At 35.4% G+C, this 22,001-nt stretch overlaps 1 protein-coding gene across 1 annotated transcript; it reads left to right on the top strand.

The window, feature by feature from the left end:
* Nucleotides 1–13,653: 13,653 nt before the first annotated feature.
* Nucleotides 13,654–20,367, top strand: Itm2a (integral membrane protein 2A). The gene is made up of 6 exons (XM_046421847.2): nucleotides 13,654–13,950; nucleotides 17,801–17,932; nucleotides 18,213–18,410; nucleotides 18,597–18,707; nucleotides 19,303–19,453; nucleotides 19,600–20,367. The coding sequence occupies exons 1-6, from the start codon at nucleotides 13,840–13,842 to the stop codon at nucleotides 19,686–19,688; spliced, it is 792 nt and encodes a 263-aa protein (XP_046277803.1). The 5' UTR covers nucleotides 13,654–13,839; the 3' UTR covers nucleotides 19,689–20,367.
* The last annotated feature ends 1,634 nt before the right edge of the window (nucleotides 20,368–22,001 follow it).

Here is a 22,001-nt window from a genome sequence, read left to right as displayed (position 1 = left end):
GCTCCTACTTTGAGTTCAGATGATTTTGAATTGATTTTGTGCAGCTCCACATGGCCAAACATTTCACAATACATACTGAGATAATTAGAAACCCACTAGGGTATGGCAAAATCAGTCACCATGCTAATCAAAAAACTATTACTCCTAGATCCCTATGTAATGTCTATTAACTTTAAGTTAAACTCCAGCATATGGAGCAACTACAAAGCATATAGCATCAAGGAGAAGTAAATTGTATAACAAGAGCATAGATTCACGAGCCCTCTCCTCGTTTTATACAGGATAAAACTGAGGCTCTTAGAGGGCTCCAGACTGAAGGGTTCACTGTTTGAGTTTTCCCTATATTCTTTGTTTGGCGAAACTCATTTTTCATAGCAGCATTTTTCTCCAAAATCTCTAGATTGGCTCACTACGATTGGAAATGACAATCTGGAATGTGACAAGAGGGTGACAGTTTCCTTAACTAACAGCATGGAACTTAGCCAAGGAGTGTCTTTAATGATGAATGAGGTCCTGGTTTCTACTAGAAATATTATCACATAATATATCAGTTTTATGTCAAATGTTCTGAAGTTTTTATAGTCTTTCCATTCAATGTGTTGGGACCCCTTGTCCCAGGGCCTTTTAAAAATATGACCAGGGGCATTTAAAGAGGGTGACATAATAAATTGTAAAATCTCCTTCATGGATCAGGCATGAAATCCAAAACCATATAAACCAAAATATTTATTTCTGTGAAATTGTTTTTATAGTTCAGTAATAAATAGGTACACAGTCAGTGAGCAAATATTCAAAAAATTTTGAATTTATATTTCTAATTTATATGATTGGTGGATTAATGGCATCTTAACAAAGCTTTGTAACACACCATCAGGTCAAGGTGGATGTGACAGGGGCTGTTTCCACTAGTCACTGTACAGCTAGGATGTCCTAACCTAGATAGGGAGGCAGCAGCCTCTGTGGGAATGGGAGGAACAAAGGAGTATAGAAGGGTGACTGGAGGGTATCCAGCAGGAAGAAAGGAGGGGGGGGAGGCCAGATGTGTTCTAGAGATCACTGCAGGCAGAATATTAGGTGGCCACTGGATGATGATTGCAGCACCTGTGCTCATTGTGACCCAGAGTAAATCATCACAATGTGACATTGGATAAGCCTGAAAGCCAGATTGCAGATTCCAAAATCTGTTCCTCACACCTGTTCATTTCTTGTCACCCGCCAGACTCTGGTCAACTTTTTTTATGGTGTTTTCCCAGCTATGGATATCAGTCATGCTAAACCAAATGCTATTAAAAATAAAACAAAAACACTTTTCTAACCAATTACAGATTTCACTGGTCTCAAACTCTGAAGGGATAAGCAAAATAAAAAATCATTAAAACTCTGTACTAAGAGAATGTTCCTAACATGAAAAAGTGGTTATGAAAAGAGAAAATTATATGCATAGCATTGACATAGTTATCTATTAATATTTTTGTTTGATATCTGTGAAAAGATTTTTGTGAAGAAAGGATACAAGTTTAGTTATCTGCAACAGCTAGGCTGGAGATACTAAACTCAGGAAGTGGCAGAGTATAGCAGAAAAAGATCCACACACAGGCGCTTCTAGTGTTTTTGCTTGCTAAGTCACTGGGATCTTTACACAGGATACCCCTTCAATGGGAAGCCAGATACCAGTTGAACCCAGCTTCTAAGGTCCCTGAATAGTTCTATCATTTTATAATCCTATGAGAACCTCTTCTTTTTACGTTTACTTTCAAAAGAGAAAATCCTTCAAACATAGATATTTTGGGAGTGCCTTTCTTAGGAGCCAATAAAAAAGTACAAATACATTCATGACAATAATCTTGTCTTCATGTAGATATACAATGACATCAGAATATTCAGTTGGGAGACTGGGGAATTTTTATGTAACTCAGATCTAATTAAACTCCTGATTTAGACATTTTGAACCAAAACTCTTTCTTCTCAAAATATACAAAACCATGTGAAGAAATTTATACTGATGCATGTCACTCAACCAACAACAAATGGGAGAATAGTAGAAAAGGAGAAGCATCAGCTCTCAGATTTCCTAATAGAAAGTACATCCTAGTTAGCTGAAAATTCCTCATTATCAAGCAAATGTCCTTTATTTTATTTTATTTTGCTTTTATTTTTTACACATATTTATCTCTGCTGACTCTTGCCATAATGAAAAGAGTAGCATATAATTGCTAGAGAGCCCCGTCCCAATTGTTCCACATTCTACTGTTTCCAGACAGCAAACATCAAGCAAAAGTCACACATTTTTGAGCAGGAACATACAGAGACCAGTAATTCTGACAGAGCTCTTTTCATCATAACAGCAAAAGTTGCTTAACATACAAATTGGTGCTGGGAGTGAGGCCTGAAGTTCAACTAGGACTCTCAGCAATTGAAATGAGGCTCATGTACCGAAGAAGAAAGCCTACTTTATGTACTCCCCAGTAAGTCAGTATATGGAGGGAGAAAAATAACCAAGTAAGTAAGCTGGAGTTAAAACAGGGCACATGATGGCTCTTCTTTAGGTTGCATTTAGAGAAAGAAAGAAGGAAAAAAAAGGAAACTGGGATTTCATTATGTCTTGAGGTTTACTCCCATCACCACCACCAGAGACAACCCTCTCATTTTGTGATGAATAATTGTGAATAAACAGAATTTCCTACATTGTATGTGGTAGTCTAACTGGTAACCATATAAAAAAAGGGAAAACCCACTAACTTTCTGATAAAAGAGTATTTTCCTAAATGAGTTGCAAAACAAAGAGGATTTATTTTTTGCATTTGGCACAGAGGCTTCAAGTTCAAAAGGAAAATAATGGTGCTGTAATTCAATGTGACAAAACTTAATGAACTGAAAAGTCCCTTACTTCCTGGGTCCTTCTATTAAACAATATTTGTACTAGGAGGTTTCAGTCATTTCTCTGATTTTGTGGGGATCTATTTAGTACCTGGAATCTGGTGAAATACTGTCAAGTCAGGTTTGGGGTTAGGCTTGGTCCAACTTTGTTCCCAGTTCTTAAACACCTTATATTTAATAATTGAGTCCTTACCTCCTCCACTATTTTTAACCAAAACTCTAGTTCTCAGTATCTGGGGGGATGTGACTTTTGATGAAATGGAAATTGTAACAATAAAAACCAATGGAAAACTCCCATAACTTAATAATGTGCTGATGTTCACTTGAACAAATGTAAGTTAAACAAGCAATTAGTTCTCAGGCACAGAAACCAGGCCTCTCTGATGCCTACTGCTTTACTCCCATGCATGATATTGTACTTCCAAGTCCTGACTTCAACTGTGTACCCTGGACTACAAATAAGTCACTTATCCTGATCGAGCATTGATAAGATTTTCAAAACAATACAAGGTACCCTTGGTTAAAATATATCACAATAGTAGTTTATCACTGATTCCAGGATGTTAGTTCTTACTCTACTAGTTGAATATTAGCCTGTGCAAATCCATGAGATTAAAACTAAAAGTATAGCATCTGCTGACAGAAGAAGCCCTTAAATCAGCACTTGTGTGTCTTCTTGGATCCTATCAGCAAGCCCTAGCTATTTGCTTCCAAATTTTTTTGGGGGTGGGGATTGAACTCAGAGGCACTGAACCACTGAGCCATATCCCCATCCCTATTTTGTATTTTATTTAGAGACAGGGTCTCACTTTTGCTGAGGCTGGCTTTGAACTAGCTATCCTCCTGTCTCAGCCTCTGAGCCACTGGGATGACAGGCATGTGCCACCATATCTGGTGCTTCCAATTTTTTTTTTAATCAACTTGTAAAAATATCCTATTTTAATACTGATATAGTTAAATCTCTCTCTCTCTCTCTCTCTCTCCCTCCCTCTCTCCCTCTTTCCCTCTCTGCCTCTCTCCCTCTCTCTTGTGGTGCTGGGAATTGAAACCAGGCCCTTGTGAATGCAAGGCAAGCACTCTACCAACTGAGCTATATCCCCAGCCCCTGATGTAGTTAAATCTCTACACAAAGAAATTGTCTCAACTTTGACAACACTCATTTTGAGTAGAAATGTTCTTGTGCTAAGATGGATGATCTGCTTTAGAATAATATTTCTGACTCCTTAGGGTTTTGGTCCCCTCCCTATTCCTTGTCAGTTAACCTCTTTTCTCATTTTACTCCTCTTAGAGACAAGAGAGAAAGATTTCACATTAATCTAATTAATCTGAACCACTGGTAAGAGCAAAATCATCTTTACTGTTTTATGAAATTAAGCACATGTGAAAGTTGTTAGCAAATTATCTACATATAGTTGAAATGTTGCCACTTCCAGCAACAAAAAAGCTTCTGAACTTAAAGCCAAATTGAGCATTTTGTGTTTTTAATTCTGGATATGATTAGTAAAGCACAATTTCTTATTTCCAGAAGGAAACAAAATAGAAAACTTGATCAAAATCTCATGTTGTTAAGGCCTTTTTATTTATAAAAATAAATAATATCTTTTCAAATGGATTGCTATAGAATCCAGTGTGGAGATTTCATATAACTAAAATTCTTGAAAACTAAGAGCAAAATACTAGTACTTTTGACTTTGTTAACTGTAAATCTTAAAATTTGTTTGGATATTTTTCTTCCAAAGTCAAACACAACTGAATTTCCACATTTCTCCATCTGAAGATATATGGATTAAACCACTGAAGTTATTTTTTATTTTTTTAAGAACTGAAGTTAATTTATGTCAATTAAAACAAGCACTATTACAATCAGAGTGGTTACTATACAAAATGCAAAGATTTAAATCAGACATCTAAGAGAAGGATTTCTGGGCAGTTTCTCTGCTTTAAAGTTACACAAGTTGCAAAGATGTACTGATAAGGACAAAGCTCCATAGGATTTCATTGACAAATATGTTTATACATTCTTTTCTCTCTCTCTGTCACACACACACTCTAATAAGAGATACTGTTGGTTGTCATGCCCCTTCTTTGTAGTTATAAGACAAAGTTTATTTACCCCATAAAACCTGATCTTTTCTCAGACCCAAAAGTGGGGAGTTTTGAGTAAGTAAGGCAATCATGGGAATTCCATTTTTCTTGTCAATAATTGATTTAGAAATGAACAAATGATGCTATTCTGGTCAATGATATCTCAAAGAAAGTTTCTAGGAGTTCTCTAGGAAAGACTGCAGAATTTGTGCTTATAATTATTAGTATAGGCTACTCAAGGATCAGGAAAGAAATATGAAAGACTGAGACTTCTTCCAGATCTGATTGTTTTTTCCTCTTGATAAATCCAACAAAGTTGAAAATATCTCTCTTTATGCAATCCAAGAAATATTTCTATGCATAACTACACTGTAATGAAAAGTAAAATTGTCCTTATGACCATACATGAGATTTCTCTTAGAAACATTTCTCATGGTCTGGTTTAGAAATTTTTATGGTGTTGGTATTGGTTTACACGAAATCCCTTGGTGAGGTGGAGGCCTCAAATGACAAGCACTAGAGGTCATATTTTAAGACTGCTTCTAATGATATATGATACTGGTGGTGAAAGGCAATGGACATCTGTTATACCCTGTGGTAGCATAGTGTCACAGATAGAACACTGAACCTGGAGTCTTAACTGGTCTGTGTTCAGCTGAAGCACTTTTGCATCCTAGTTGTGTAACTGTGGGCAAGTCTGAATTCCTGGGAAACTCAATTTGTTCATCTGTGAAAAGAAGCTGATGAACTCTGCCCAAATGATTATGGAAGTTTTATAGAATACAGTTAATGAAGGGTAGTAAAACTTTCCATTCTAAACAGATGGAATATGTTACAATTCCATTGCAGAGAACTTTAAACATCTTTAAGGAAGATGGTATGCTTCATGTTTCTGTATTTTCTATGTGGCAGAAATCTGGACACATAAAAGCAGCTCAATTTATATTTGATTTTAGTGGATTAAAAAATTAAATATTCTAAGTACAATAATGTTCCATTAATATCACACTTATTTTTCTCCCTGTGTCTTTATAGAAAGACAATTATCAGCAACTGTTAAATTTTAATTCAATATTCTTTTTGAGCATCTTCTTTGTAATAGGCAATGGTCTAAACACTATCAAAAATTCAAAGGTGAGTTAGACAAAGGCTGATAGAGGCTAAACATGCACACACACATGTGTATTTTATTGATACATATATATGATATATATATAAATGAATTAATTATGAAACATGACATTACTTAAAATAGTATCAGAATACAAATATGCTTTATTCTTCCTTGAAAAAAAAAGTGAATTCCAGAATCTCTTCAGGCACTATAGAAACACAGGGACCTCAATTTTGGTTCTTCCACACAAGGACCTCAAATTTGGTTCTTCCCATCTTCCTTCATGAAGGCAAGCCAAAACTATAAATTCCATAGATAGCCCTACCTTCACATAGAAAACACAGAAATGAAGATAATACTAGTAAAAGCCGAGAGTAATGTCAATGTTGTTCTAGTTAAATGTGTAGTGTGCTGTGAGAAGAACTTTACTAATAACATGCCATATACTACAAAGTATAATTGATGTGCCTTGGAGGTTTCCAGTTTAAGCTTCTGCAGATGCTCAAGATTGAAGTATGATTTAGAGAAAGTAAACTAAAAGAATATCTTCACTTAAATGCGCTTGCACACACACACACACACACACAGACATGGGAATGGGGGAAGACAAGGAAAAAAAAGATACACAAAGGTGGACAGGGGACAAAGAGAGAGAGAGTGAAAACAAATTGTGTGTTTAGATGATTTGGTGAGCACTATAGTTTGAATCTTCAATTTCTCCCAAAGGCCCATGTGTTGAAGGTGTGCTTTCAGCCTGTTGTACTACTGGGAGGTAGTGGAACCTTTAGGATGTGGGGCCTAGTAGACGGAAATTAGATCATTGGTGCCATTCCCTTGTTGGGAATATTGGCCCGTCTTCTTCCTCTCTTAATTTTTGCTCTTGGTGCCAGGCGGTGAACAGGCCTCCTCAGCCACATTTTTCTGCTAAGATATACTATGCTGCCACAGGACCAAAGGAACAGTGCCAAGTAACTGGACTAAAAACAATGAAACCCTGAGTAAAGATAAACCTTTTATCTTTTGGTAGTGTATTGATAAAGAGCTTGAGAATAAATCAATTGTCAATTGATGCTAGGAATTGCTTTTGAACAATGGTCTAAACACTACCAAAAATCAAAGGTGAGTTAACAAAGGCTGATAGAGGCTAAATACACACACACACACACACATTTGTGTGTATTTTATTGATATATATATATATATATATATATATGATATTTATTAATAGAAATATATATCTCAGAAATTTTTTTTCACAGTTGATGAAAAGCTAACAAATACAATGAGAGAATTTTTTGGCTTTTATGAATTTTCCTATATAAACATATGAACAATTATAGTTACCTTTACTCCGAAATGCTAGAAAGACTTCTAGTTCATTTGGGATGCAAATTTGATATTTGAATGTTTTTCTTTTAGAGTTGTCTTTGGAAGAAATTTCTGGGAGAATCATATTTTTATAGTCTTAGCACATTCATCATATCATTTGTTGAATATTATTATTAATTGGTCATCACATTCTCTTCATATTTTCATCCAGTTTCAAAATTTCTTTCTTTCTTTCTTTCTTTTTTGTACCATGCTGGGGATTGAACCCAGGGCCTTGTACTTGCTAGGCAAGCACTCTACTACTTACTGAGCCACATCCCCAGCCTTAGGTTTCCAATTCTGTAGACTACAATTCTCTCCTAAGAGAATTGATTTCTTAGGTCATTCCTAAATATATGTGCATTTTCTTATTTGTGTATGCTTCGTTGTTGTTCAATAGCCATTCTTGGCATTAATTGACAATTGATTTATTCTCAAGCTCTTCATCAATACACTAATAAATTATATACTGATTTCACTACATTAAAAGTTTCAACCCAACAAGAATGGTGAAAGGAAGACTGAGTGTTCTCGCACCACAATAAACTACTCATTATTTGCCCTATAAAATTGACAACAGTGGAGAAGTAAGCATTGTGCATTCCATGTGAATAAAAGTTCTTCTTAAAGTTTAAATATATACATTACAATGAAAATGGAAAAAAATCTCCTTATTTAGAGTAGACATTGGTATTTGTGTAATTATCTATTTCTATTTATAAGTACTATTATTCTAATCCTCTCTATTTAGTAGCATCTTTTAAATTATAAATCCCAGTGCCAAATGTGAAGAAAGAAGACACTTGTTTTGTGTTAAGTAAAACAATCAGAACATATGAGAAGAAATCCCTCCTTTCCAAGATGTGTGGACAAAAATGTCTCTGTATAACTCATCTCAATGTGGTGGAGGAATTACAATCCTCAGTTGCTGAAACAAATTTAATACTCTGAGTGGATAATTTCTCTAACTTGAAAGTCAGAACTTAAAATTGATGAGTTGATGAAAAACAGCACAGAAGCTGCCACACACTACACTGTTCCTTTTTATGCAAGATCTCCTTTTGCACTAGCACAGAAACATGGCATCCATACTGATATATAAACAGTACTTTCTGTGGAGACTGAATTCATACATTGGAATAGTTGAAGATCTTGGGAAACGAATATTTAGAAGTCAATTTCAGAGAAAAATAAGAAAACAAAAGTCAAGACCAAACTTGTATTCATGAACAAAGCAAGTCACATGATATAAAATAACTTGGGATTTTGTGTTTCTTAATACTAAACTAGGAAAAGAATACGTTGAGCCACCAGTAAAAGTAAACATGAGGATAAAAATAGTAGTTTAACAATGATTAATGAAAATGCAAATGTTTGTGCTTTCTTTGAATGGGAACATAAATCTGAAGTCAGAAAGAAATCTTAGTATTACTTTATGCACTGAAACAACTGGACATTTTAAAAAATAAACCTGGGACAAAACCTGATTTTGTCACTTGTATTAGGCAGAACTAGAACTTCTGTGAAGTTTGATCAGATCATGCATACATATACTACTCAAAATTATATTTTAAAAATTTCCCAAAGATAGTCTTCAGTAACATAATAATTTTTACATAATTACCATAAGATTCATTGAAAGTGTTAACATTTTCACTTGATTTTTCACTTGCCCAAAATGACAAAGATAAGGTGATTTTAAAAAATTAATGTAGGGCAAAACTTCCTCTTAACCTCAAAGATATAGCCAGGTCATTGTTAAAGGATGATAGAATGCCTTCTCACATTAAGGAAATGGATCTTTCTATCATCATAGCTCACTAGCTTACAAAGAGTGTCTTCAGTAGAGTGAAGAAACAAAAATCTATTCCAGAGAGCAGGTTTCCTCTAGTACCTTGAGGGGAAAGCCCTGTATCTGCTCCCAGAGTTGAGCTACATATGCAGGGAAATAGTGGATATAGAAAATCACCTAGATTTTTAAAGGTCTAAACCAAATTCCTGGAATTCTATCCAGAATCAGATGACTGGCCATATTTTCCTTTAGCTACTTCTCTGCTGACAGGAGCAACTGCAGAACACAGAAGAAATGCGCTTTAGGATAAGCATCCTGCAGTCATGGGTAGGCCAGAAAAGTTTTTTTACAACTCTTTTTTAATATTTATTTTTTAGTTATAGGCAAACACAATATTTTTTATTTTAATGTGGTGCTGAGGATCGAACCCAGTGCCTCACACATGGTAGGTGAGCGCTCTACCTCTGAGCCACAACCCCCACCCACAGAAAAGTTTTTAAAGGGTTCCAAATGTAGTTAGTGCTGAACAAATCTTAAATAGGAATCCCTATTTGCAATATTAGCAGGAAAATAACCCTTCATTTCTATAGAGAATATGTTGATTATTTCTCACACTTTGAAACCAGTTCCCTTCATGATTTTTCCATTTCTTTTAGTGTCAGCAAAACAATATAGTGGTTTAGAGTGTAAACACTGGAATAAGATCACCTGAGTTAGAATTTGGTCTCCAGCAAGTTATCTATACCTCAGAAATTCAGTTTCTTCATTCAATGAAACATGGTGTGTAATAATACCTCTCTCAGAGTTGTTGTGCTAAAGAGCAAATGATATTATCAGTTTAAAGGCCTTCAAACAGAAATCTGGTTTTTGATGTTCCTTAAATGGGTAGTACTATTATCAAGGGCACCACCTTTTTTTCCAGTAATCCAAAATAAAATTATTTTCCTAATTTTTCTCCTTCATGTAACTTATGCTAGCACTGAGTCTTTTAAAATATGACTTCAAAACCTCTTTGGGTGATGTTCTTTAATTTATAGTATCTCAATCAGTCATTAATATAGTCTACCACCTCTCACCTGGAACATATAAGAGTGTCTCCTAACTGGTTTCACAATGCATTTACTGTCAAAATAATATTCATAAATAGATTGGGAGGTGTGAAGCCATTGCAGGTAAGGTAAGGATATAATTATTCCCAGCAGCATTGGGGGCAGGTGGAACTACTATGGTGGTTTGTAGAATTTCTTGCCCCAATCCGCAGAATAAGGGCAGTGATCTGACTATAAATACTGAATAACCCATGACAAGTGTGCTATTTCCATTGTTACAGATTGCTCTATAAGGGCAAAGCTATATCTGTTTTACTCAGCATTATATTCCCATGCTGACCACAGTAAAATGCACATAGTACATCCTCAGTAAAAATTGATGTTAATAAATGAATTAATGAGTGAAATGGTATTACAGATGCTCCTAATAACTTTAGCTTTGTGTGACCAAAGCTGTGGTAATTTCTGAAGATTATTCAAAGACGATTGATATTGTTGCTTGGCATTTGATTGCATGCCATGTCCCATTCAGCCCCAGTTGTGATAATTTAGTCATCATCTGCCATGCAAGAACAGGAAAGTCATTTATAAACTTGAATAGTGTGCATTCAGACATTATTAACAATGTGAGCTGGAATTGGCATGGCAGCCAGATCTCCACAGTTTCCAAGACAAAAAAGTGATAGAAATTGATTCTAAGAAACAAGAAGTTGTTGCTGAGAAGGACATAATAAAAGAAAAAGCTTAGTCAATAAGAACCATTTTTTTTTCAGTAGACATATGTTCACTACTACTTCAATCCAATGAGCAGGTGGCAGTTTATATTTTGAAATTCAAAAGGAAAAAGAGGAGCTGGGGTTATAGCTCAGTGGCAGAGTGCTTGCCACCTCACATGTGTGGCACTAGGTTGGATCCTCAGCATCACATAAAAATAAATAAATATATTTTAAACAAAGGAAAAAGAAACATGTAGAAAAAAATTTGCCATTCCTGAAATGGATATTAACAATGGGTGTTGTTGTTACTCTATGATCCCAACATAGATTTACCATGTACATATTGAGAGGGAAATAGTGGTACCTGCCAACTTTGCTGAGGCTGGCTTTGAACTCACAATCCTCCTGCCTCAGCCTCCTGTGCCACTGGGATTATAAGCCTGTGCCACTGTGCCCAACTCACAAGACTATGTCTTAATCATATATGTCTAATAGCAGCAAAGATCTTTCAGAGAGGTAGGGTTGGCATTCCTGTTCAAATGGCCAAATCCTTCAAAAGTCACAATAGAAGTTAGATATTGATGTATGTGACTATAAGTTTGACCTTTTTTCAAGAATACCAAAATTCAGACACTGTGGGATCTAAGTCTAGAAGCTAAAGGATGTTTGAAGCATAAAAATAAAATAGATAATTCCCATAAGCTTGAAAAATAAGTATGTCACACACCAAAATAAGAATTCTAGGATAACCAACCAGTTCACTCTCCCATCCTTTTCTGAATAATTTAAAAAGTATTTCCTTCTGTGTTATCACACATGATCTTCACAGCGGCAGAATGCAGCAGAGGAAAGTGCAGCCTCAGGAGATTAGGAGAATTATTCAATGTTACATACCCAGCAACTGATCATTTATCGTCTTGGTTGTGAACAATGTGTGGATCTATTCTACTGAAAAAAAAAAAAAAAAAAAAACCCATGGAAGTAATCTGTTTCTCCTATGTGACCCCATTGGAGGGAAGATAAACTAGATCATATGTTACTATCTTAACCAGGACCTTTCACTTAGTACATAAATGTGTAGGAGCAACCATTTATCTATCCTTGTGGTAAGGATCACAGAGCCAGATGGGTACAGATTCCAGTTGTAGTAAAGGTGATGGCAAACAGAAGGTAACTGTAAAGAGAAACATCCCAGGAAGTTGAGATTCCCTTTGCCTACACTGAAAGTTGCCTGAACAAATGTTAAATTATAATAGACAGAATTGAGCAAGAATAAGTGAAAGAATGTAAGATGCCAAAGTTGCTAAGCAAACTCAAACTTCCTGTTTTATAAGGTTCTGGCCCTATGTAAGGCACAGGCTCCTCACTGTTTCCCTCCATCCACCTTCCCATCTGTGGCCTATCCGAGAAACTGAAGGCTGTCTTCACAAAGCTCCCACAGTGGAGACAGGAGAGGGCTTCAGAGTCAAGGAAACCTCAGTGGGAAAAACTCCAAGTTGAAATTTCTTGGACTGAGGATTAGTGATTCTTAGTATATTCAAGTGCTTTTAGTTAATTAGAAGGGTAGATGGGGAATTCTCTAACAAAAGCTGTGTTTTATTATGTTTTGTTGGGGTTTATGTTTTGTAATGCTATTCCCTTCACAAAGCAGTCCCTCTTCTGTTTTCTGCAGCAGGATTATTTATAAAGCCTGTACGACTAACTCCCAATCACCACCATCTGCAGACTGAATTTCACCTGGTAAAATTCTCTATTAATGTCACCAATCTGGGAGAACTGACTATAAAGAAGTAGCTTGATTACACTAAGCAATCCTGTAAGTATTCCAGTAATAATTTCTAACTTGTCCCCTCTGAGATTATTGGTCCCTTCCCCATTAGCAGCTGGCTAAATTTTGTATTCCCCACCTCCCTAAAGAAGGTACACACACATTTCTGCTTTTTTTCCCTGAAGGTTTCACAGCTGGTGGCTGAAGAGAAACAAGCTCTGGGCTGAGAATTTACTCTGGTTTCCCTTACTTGGGAGAGTGAAAAGGTCTGGATTATTTCACGGATTCATTATGAGCTTTCTACCCTGCACTGTATCTCAATCATGTTCTTTCCACAAAATGGGGAGATGGGGGGACAGGAGCCCCATTTTTCTGATTTAGGTAGGGAATTTAAATTATAAAAAAAATGCATGAAAGACAAAAATATTGTTGAAAATTAACTAAGTAACTATAGGCTGGCTTCTAGGTGTTCTTGAAATGGAAGGCATTATTATAAAGGTGCAGAACAGTCGTGGAACTGTGTGCTCTTGGGCCTGTGTGGTTGCGGAGCTGTGGAAGCTTGGGTCCGTGCCAAGTTAAAATCCTGGGCCCCGCAGGGGGCCAGGCCCAAGTTTAGGAAAACAGAGTCAGAATCAGGGGCTATTGTGGTCTGGACTTAAGCAGAAAGACACCACACTGCAGGCTTCCTTCCTGTCTCGCTCTTATCTGACAGTGCAGAGGTTGGGTGGGTGCGTGCCTGGGGTGCAGGTGAGGCACGTCTAGCTGGAGCCAGCCCTAGGCTCCACTTCCCCTTCTCTTCCCCAGTGTTAACTCCCCACCCGCTACCCCCTCCTCTCCAGCTCCTGGGCCCCCTCCCGCTCCTCCCTCAGCACCTCCCTGTGCCCGCCCACGGTCTCCCACCCTGCTTGGGACTGCGTCATAAGTATCCTCAGACCTGGACTTGCAGCAGCTTTAGGCAGACAGGGGAGAAACTAGGTGCTGCTTAGGCAAGCGCGATCTCCTCCTCTTCCAACCTGCAGCCCAGGACGCTGATTCGAGCCGCGCCTTACAGCGCAGCCCGACGATTCACCATGGTGAAAATCGCCTTCAACACCCCCACCGCGGTGCAAAAGGAGGAGGCACGGCAAGACGTGGAGGCCCTTGTGAGCCGCACTGTCCGAGCTCAGATCCTGACCGGCAAGGTAGCTGTACCCACTCTGCCCCTGAATGCCTGCTAGGGTCTGGAAGGGGGGGGGGGGGCGGGTGAAGGGGAAACGTGGAAAGTGGGCAGGTGGCAGAGAACAAAATGCAGGCTGTCCCACAGCCCCTGTATCCTGGGGGAGGCCCTTCTGCAGGATCCGTCGAGTTTGCGGGGTCACCCCGGTCTGTCTAACCGCGCCACCTTCTGCCTGCAGCAACCCATTTCGCTTTGATTCCCCACAAGTTGCGCCATGTTCCCTCATGTTGCCCATGCTGCCCTTTCCTAGAGGAAGTGTGGAAAGAGTTTGAAAAAATCCCCTGGGACTTGATGCCATCTTCTCTTGGGGAAGGGGTCGGGGGTTGGGGATCAAGGAGAGGCCCGGCACCCTGTCTTCAGCTCCAGGGACGCATAGCCTCCACAGAAGCAGAGAAGATACGCAGGGTGGTGATCACTGGTCAAGAGACTTAACTCTTTTTTCTTTCTTTTTGGCGTGGGTGAAATTACTGAATCCAAGTCTTTCTAAAATCTGTTTGTGGAGGTAGGATGATGGCAAAAGGCAGCTTGAACTGTGAGCTGTACGAGTTTGGGCAAAAGTGCACCTACACAGGAGCTCCCATTTATTTTCAATTTTTCCCTGGTCACGAGCGGCGTTAAGCATTGGGTAAAGGAGCTGTCAAAACTTAGGTTGGTCTTAATCGGAGTTTTGAGTGTTCACTGTGCCCTCTTACTGTAAGAATCTTACATGTTTTTGAAGTGGTGTTTCGGTAAGAAAACACTCTTCTGTAAAAATAAAATTTAGAATACTTTTTAAATACCTTTTCCTGTTAGTTTTTGTTTTTTTTTTTTTTTTTTCTTTTTGAGCTATATCCCACTTCCCTCATAGAAATCTGAAGCAGGTCCAATGTTGTAATTTAAAATCTTAACTTTGCCAGAAACTCAAAAATCCACCCCCCACCAAAAAAAAGCGCTAGACTTTATTCATTTAGTCAGATTTCTGTTTGCTTTAGACACCTACCATATTTGCACATTGGTAAATACTCCTCCTTTTCCTCAGTAAAATTTTTAAAAGGCAACCCTATTTTTTTCTGATTCTGTGAAGTGTGCAAAGTGTGAAGCTTGCATATGTGTCCTAACTTGCTGTGTTCTGTTTATAAAGTCTTAACTTTTTTGTTCAGAGTGGAGATTGAAAATTGCTTTGAGTGAAATGAGAATCCATGTAGTAAAACCTTGATTATGCACTCAATTTGAAATTCTAGTGTGTGTATGCAGAAGTTTTGATCATGGAAACTCAATATTTAACCCTGCAATTAAAAAACTGTGTATTATACATGTTAGAACTCAAAAGAAACATTCTGTTGTGTTGTTGAGGATTTTATTAAATGACAAAGTCAAATATGTAGTTGTCCTTCTGCTAACTTTGTAAGCATAACATGGCCAAATTTGAGGTGAGGCAGTTTAATTAGATACCAGTATGTAAATATAGCCACAAAGAACTTTTTCCTTTATCATCAAAAACATCATAATTTGTAGATAGATTTATAACACAAGTAATTCTTCTGTCAGACCTGTGGTGTAATGAGGAATAAACAAAATTGAGCCTTTCCACTTTGATTATATTATTTGTTAGGTTTTGTAGAAGTTTCCATAGGATTCTAATCTGGCCATTATAGGGCAATAGCAATAATAATTGCCACATTACATTGTAGTATACTGATCAGCCAGATAATCAGGTTAAGAATAGTAGAATATTGTGTTGTAGATCTTGTAAAATGACTTTAAAATACAGTTCAGAGAGATATTGCCTAAGGCAATTGATGGCCTCCACCACCAACTGCAACAAATTTAAATGAAAACAAAAAATCCTTATTCCTACCAAATAATATTCTATAACTTTGAGACTCTGATACTTAAAACCTACTTAAGAATAAACTTCCTGAGTTATTGGAAAGAGAAATGAAGTTGCAATGCAAAGCGATCTTTTCACATCTCCAGAGCAAGGACAAAAGAACTTCACTCCTCTGATAATTTCAAATTGCGTGGATATGAGACTTACCACAAGCTACTTCATTTTTCTTGGCCTAAATTTAATTATTTAAACTTCAGTGATTGCCAAACAAAATTTAAAGTTCTGTCTTTGTGGTGTTAATCTTAGTTTATATCTTAATAAGAATAATTATAAGTTTCTAAAAATTATTGGGATCCAGCAAGGACTTCAAGGTTTATAGAACATTAATGGAGATAATGAATTTAAATAAATTTAGCCTAGAAAATGTGAATCTGAAATTTCGAACTTGTAAAGGAAAACCTTTTTTTTTTTTTTTTTGAAAATAACATCAAATGGCTGGCTGCCCTTATTTCTCTACATTAAGTTCACATCTATGCATTTATTTTAACCATATTAATTTAAGCTTAATGCACATAAATATTTCAGTTGTTATGAAAAAGAGTTAATGACAGAAAAATTAAAACAATTCTATTTACATATCAGTCTGAGTGATTTACTTCTGAGTTATCAGGGTCCAAATTTGCTGACTTCATTTATTCTACCCTTGAATAATAATGCTGCTTAGGAATATATTATGGCACACAGGAAAGAGACTGAAAGGTCCTCTGGTTCACTGCCCTAGGAACAGTACAGTTAATCAGTTACTTTTTTTGCTTCGGATATTTCTTGTTCCAACTCCTAAGCAAATTATTGATTTAGCAGAATTTTTAAAGTCCCTGTTACACAGTTGGCTTTTGTGTCTATCAATGTTATACTTTTTAATTTATTTTTTAGTTATAGGTGGACACAATATCTTTATTTTATTTTTATGTGGTGCTGAGGATCGAACCCAGTGCCTCATGCATGCTAGGTGAGTGCTCTACCTCTAAACCACAACCCCAGTCCCATAGCAATGCTATACTTTAAAATCTATTATTGAACCCAGAACATGAAAAGCATTATCTTATTCGTGCAATACACAGCTATAGAATAACTGGTGATATTAGGAAAGTTTGCATTTCTTGAAAAAATTAGGAAAATTGGGAAATATATCTCTGTCTTCAATATTTTAATTTTGAAAATAAGGGGAAAAGGCATATACCTATATTATGGAACTCCTTTCTTTAAAACCAAATTTTGAAAAAAAAAAAGCAGATTTTAAAAAAATAGTTAATAAATCAAAGGATATTATTTCTCCTTTGATTTTACAAATAAATTTGTTTACAAAAAATTAAAAAAGCATAACTGAGAAGTATGTGATTATATCACTACACAAGTCCAAGAGATCACTACCTCCATTTATTTAAATGACATACATAATATCTAGAGATCAAGCTGTGCTAGATTGGGCCTATAGTTAACAATGCTATATTGTGCATCAAAAATTTGTTAAGAAAGTAGATATCAGGGCTAGGGTTGTGCCTCAGTGGTAGAGCACTTGCCTACCATGTGTGAGCACTGGGTTCAATTTTCAGCACCATGTATAAATAAATAAAATAAAGGTCCATTGACAACTAAAAAAATTAAAAAGAGTAGATATCATGTTAAGTGCTTTTTAATAAAAAGAGAATATAACATTGCATAAATGAATGTTTATAATAACATATTTCTAACAGTTTGTATTTGGAAAAAAAACATTCTGCCTGTATTTGGGGTTGGAAATGCCCAAAGTAAAGTTAATATAATTGAAGATATTTTCACATTTATTAGATTTCAGAAATTGTCTTAAAATGGTTTTAGACTAGGATGACTTAATATTATTTTTAGATATCTTGGGTTTTAAGGGAGGTAAGTTATATATGAAAGCAAATGTCTAAAAATGATTTTTATCTTTTTTTTTTTTTTGGTTTTGCCTCTTAATAATTAGGAGCTTCGAGTTACCACCCAGGAAAAAGAGAGCTCTTCTGGAAGATGTATGCTTACTCTGTTAGGTCTTTCATTCATCTTGGCAGGACTTATTGTTGGTGGAGCCTGCATTTACAAGTACTTCATGCCCAAGGTAATAATAATTATCATTCTTATACTTTGAAATACTAATGGCTATACATTTAGTATCAACCTAAATAATTCTGTGGTGATCACCAGAGAAATGAAGACATAAGGAAAAATTTCAAAATGCCTTTCAGTCCATAAAATTGATTTGTCCTCATAGTGATAACTGTCATCAACAAGCCTTAGTTTAGCACACAGTACAATGAATTGATTTGAATTGAACAAATGATTCAAATATCATAACAGCTAGTATCAGAAGATTTAAATTTCCCCATTTTGCCTTTCAGAGCACCATTTACCGTGGGGAGATGTGCTTCTTTGATTCCGAAGATCCTATAAATTCCCTTCATGGAGGAGAGCCTTACTTCCTGCCTGTGACTGAGGAGGCTGACATTCGTGAGGATGACAACATTGCAATCATAGATGTGCCTGTTCCCAGTTTTTCTGATAGTGACCCTGCAGCAATTATTCATGATTTTGAAAAGGTAGGTTTGCCATTCTTAGAGGTATTTATCATTTTGAAATACAGCCTTTGTTCTTTTATTAATGAATGCACATTAGTTAATTTTGGAAATACGTAAGTAACTACTTGCTCTAATGGTACCCAGGGAAATCAGCAGTGTTGATACTTGGGTATTTTACCTATAGAACTTTTTCCCTTTCCCCAACAGGGAATGACTGCTTATCTGGACTTGCTTCTGGGAAATTGCTATCTGATGCCCCTCAATACCTCCATTGTTATGCCTCCGAAGAATCTGGTGGAACTCTTTGGCAAACTGGCGGTATGTATTTTGGAAGTCAGTCAATTCTTTCTATTAGCATTCCCAAATAATTTTGCTTCCTGATTCTGAAAATTTGAGTCAGGCCAAAGAATTCTGTTTTGTTGAAATAATTTTTGAAAAAAACAACATGCTGAGACGAAATGGATTGAATTGGAGATCACTGTATTCAGCAATATAAGCTAGACAGAAAGATAAGTACCTTGTTTTCTCTCTGATATGTGAAAGCAAAACCCCCCAAAAAATTACCTGAATGTAGAATAGTGATTAATAATAGTTGGGAAGACTGTAGGTTGGTAGATAAAAGGAGGTTGGATTTGATCACTACACACAGCATATCTGGAAATGTCATACTGAATCCCATTAATATATACAATCAATATGTGATAAAATATATATATATATATATATATATATATATATATATATATATATATATAATCAATATGTGATAGTCAAATAAAAAAGCATACTGTGACCCTAAAACTGTTCTAGAAAATAAAGTATTTTTTAAATTATATCTGTTGTAGGTAGGGATTTTAAGAACTTCTTTAAGAATTTCTCGTTACAATCTTATTATTATTTTTTTTTATTTTAGAGTGGCAAATACTTGCCTCACACTTATGTGGTTCGTGAAGACCTGGTTGCTGTGGAAGAAATCCGTGATGTTAGTAACCTTGGCATCTTTATTTACCAGCTTTGCAACAACAGAAAGTCCTTCCGCCTTCGTCGTAGAGACCTCTTGCTCGGTAGGCATTTTATTCCTTCCTTCATCCTGTGTTATAAGGACAGTGGAAGATAGTGTAGAGGATATGGGAAAATGAAGAGCAAATCTAGATATTTCTGCATATTCACAAAATTTCAAAAACCACTTTTTTTGTGCATTTCCTCACAGGTTTCAACAAGCGTGCCATTGATAAATGCTGGAAGATCAGACACTTTCCCAATGAATTTATTGTTGAGACCAAGATCTGTCAAGAGTGAGAGACAACAGAGAAAGAGTATCCTCGGTAATAAGAAGTCAGAGATTTACAATATGACTTCGAAATTAAAGTTTATGGGATACTCAAGATATTTACTCATGCATTTACTCTATTGCTTGTACTAAAAAAAAAAGGAAAAAAAAAAACTACTAACCACTGCAAGCTATGTCAAATTTTACTTTAATTGGCACAGCTTGTTGTTTGAAACTGAAATTACATCATTATTATCTTTTTTCTTTTGAATTTATAGGGTTTAGATTTCTGAAAGCAGCATGAATGTCAGCTAACATCTTGACAATAAATTCCATCATCTGTCCTTATTTAAAGCAAGCTCTTCACACAATGATATGGCAGAGTGTGCTTTAAATTTAAAATATTTAAAATTGTTTTTGATGTTTTTGTGTAAAGCATGTCAAATCTCTTAATATTTTTTTTGTTTTGTTTTCATTTTGTGAAACTTTCCTGAATTTAGAAGTTACATATTTGCATTTCTATTAGGTGCTCTACAGTGACTTATATGTGAACAACTTTATGAGTAAGTCATTTATCACTAATTCAGTGATTGTTTCTCACTGATACCTGTATTGTGAAATCCACAAAACTGTATAGGTGCTCAATGCTGTAAGGAGTTTAGGTTGTATGAATTCTACAACCCTATAATAAATTTTTACCATATTTGATCATTGTTTTATTTTCTTACATTTCTTAACTTAAGGTATACTTAATGTGAAAAATTTTTATGTGTTTAATGTTTGTGTATCTGCAAACAGACCTAAAAATATAAATCTAATTCTGCCTTTATTCCCAGCTCCACATATAATCCCATATTTACTCCTTTTTATATTATATCATTTTATTTTTCATAAATATTCTATAATTAATTTATTACATAAAACAAATATTTATTAACAAGCTCCAGATCCATAGCAATTTAAAAATTTTAATGATTTTCCTTTTTCATAAAAACACAAAAAATGATAAATAGCTATGACAGGTCATTAAAGACAAATTTCAGATAAGATGTTGATGGCTTTCAAGAACCTCACATGCTATAATCTTTGCTCATTTATTTAAGAGTATAAACTCCATATTAAGTGGGCCAGTACTATTCTTTCCCTTATGTCAAAAAAAATTGTCCCTGATACCACCATTAACCTGTTGGTAATAACTATTGTTAAATTTCTATAGCTGAAATTATCAGTCAAATCCATAACCTTAAATACTACCATTATTTTAATAAAATAAATTAAGCTTTTAACTTCAGCAAATCAGAAATAAAATAATATCACCTTGAAATGTGAAAATAAAACAAAGGTAAAATAATTTGAAAACAAAATAGTGATAAACTTAAGAACTGGTTCTTTATGCAGAAGGATAATATTTAGAAAGAATTTGCAAAATTCAATAAATATTCCTTGTTTGAAAATATGCATAGAAAAGTAGGAAAAGGAAAATACATTCTTTCCAAATTTATCTGAAATAGTATCATGCCTAGTTGGTGGTGAATCAGGTGGTCGGGTTGCAGACTATTTTAACTATTCAGTGTTGTTCCAGACTTTCTAGTCAATATAGTAATATGTAAGAGAAATCAAAAGTATCACTTTTTAAAAGGGGGTGAAATTATTTTTATTAACAGAGTTGCTTAAATATTACATACTAGGGGGCTAATCAAAAATTTTAAAAATTAATAAGATTTAGTATAATAAAAAAAAACCCAATGGCTTCATACCACCAACAACCAATTAAAGGGTAATAGCAGAAGGAAAAAAGTATCCTACACACAAAAGCAACAGGATATAAAATAACACCAGCAAGATATTTATGGAATTATTATTGAAAAATATAAAACAATTGAGATATATAAATGAATGAGTAAATAGGGAAGGAGAACATTAAAGCTAGATAAATTCTTTACCAAGTAAATTTATTTGTTTAACCTCATCTCAATCAAAATCACAAAAGAAATTATTTTGGATCTTGACAAAAATGTTTGAAGGCTCATATGGAAGCATAAATATGTGTGAATAGGTGAAGAAAAAAGTTATGGGCAGGGATTTCTTACATGAACCTCTATTAAACCATATTCAAATTTATAATTTTTATGATGACTTTTACACAAGAATGCAATGCCAAGAAAGAGACCCTAGCACATAAAACAAGTGTCTAACAAAAGCCACGTAGTAAGATATATCCTGTAGCAATTGTCTTGGCAAAAGTGGCAGAATGGAAAAACAAAAACTTCTAATTACTATAGTATGAAATAGAAAAGCTTAGCAGTCTCCCAAGTACAGCATCTCCTAAATTTTCACAATTA

Source organism: Marmota monax, unplaced genomic scaffold (genome assembly GCF_021218885.2).
Source record: "Marmota monax isolate L192 unplaced genomic scaffold, Marmota_monax_Labrador192_F-V1.1 WCK01_AAM20220418_F8-fsc00258, whole genome shotgun sequence".
In the NCBI taxonomy this organism is placed as follows: Eukaryota; Metazoa; Chordata; class Mammalia; order Rodentia; family Sciuridae; genus Marmota; species Marmota monax.
Note: the sequence above shows the minus strand (reverse complement) of the source record. Positions and strands in the feature narration are given on the sequence as shown.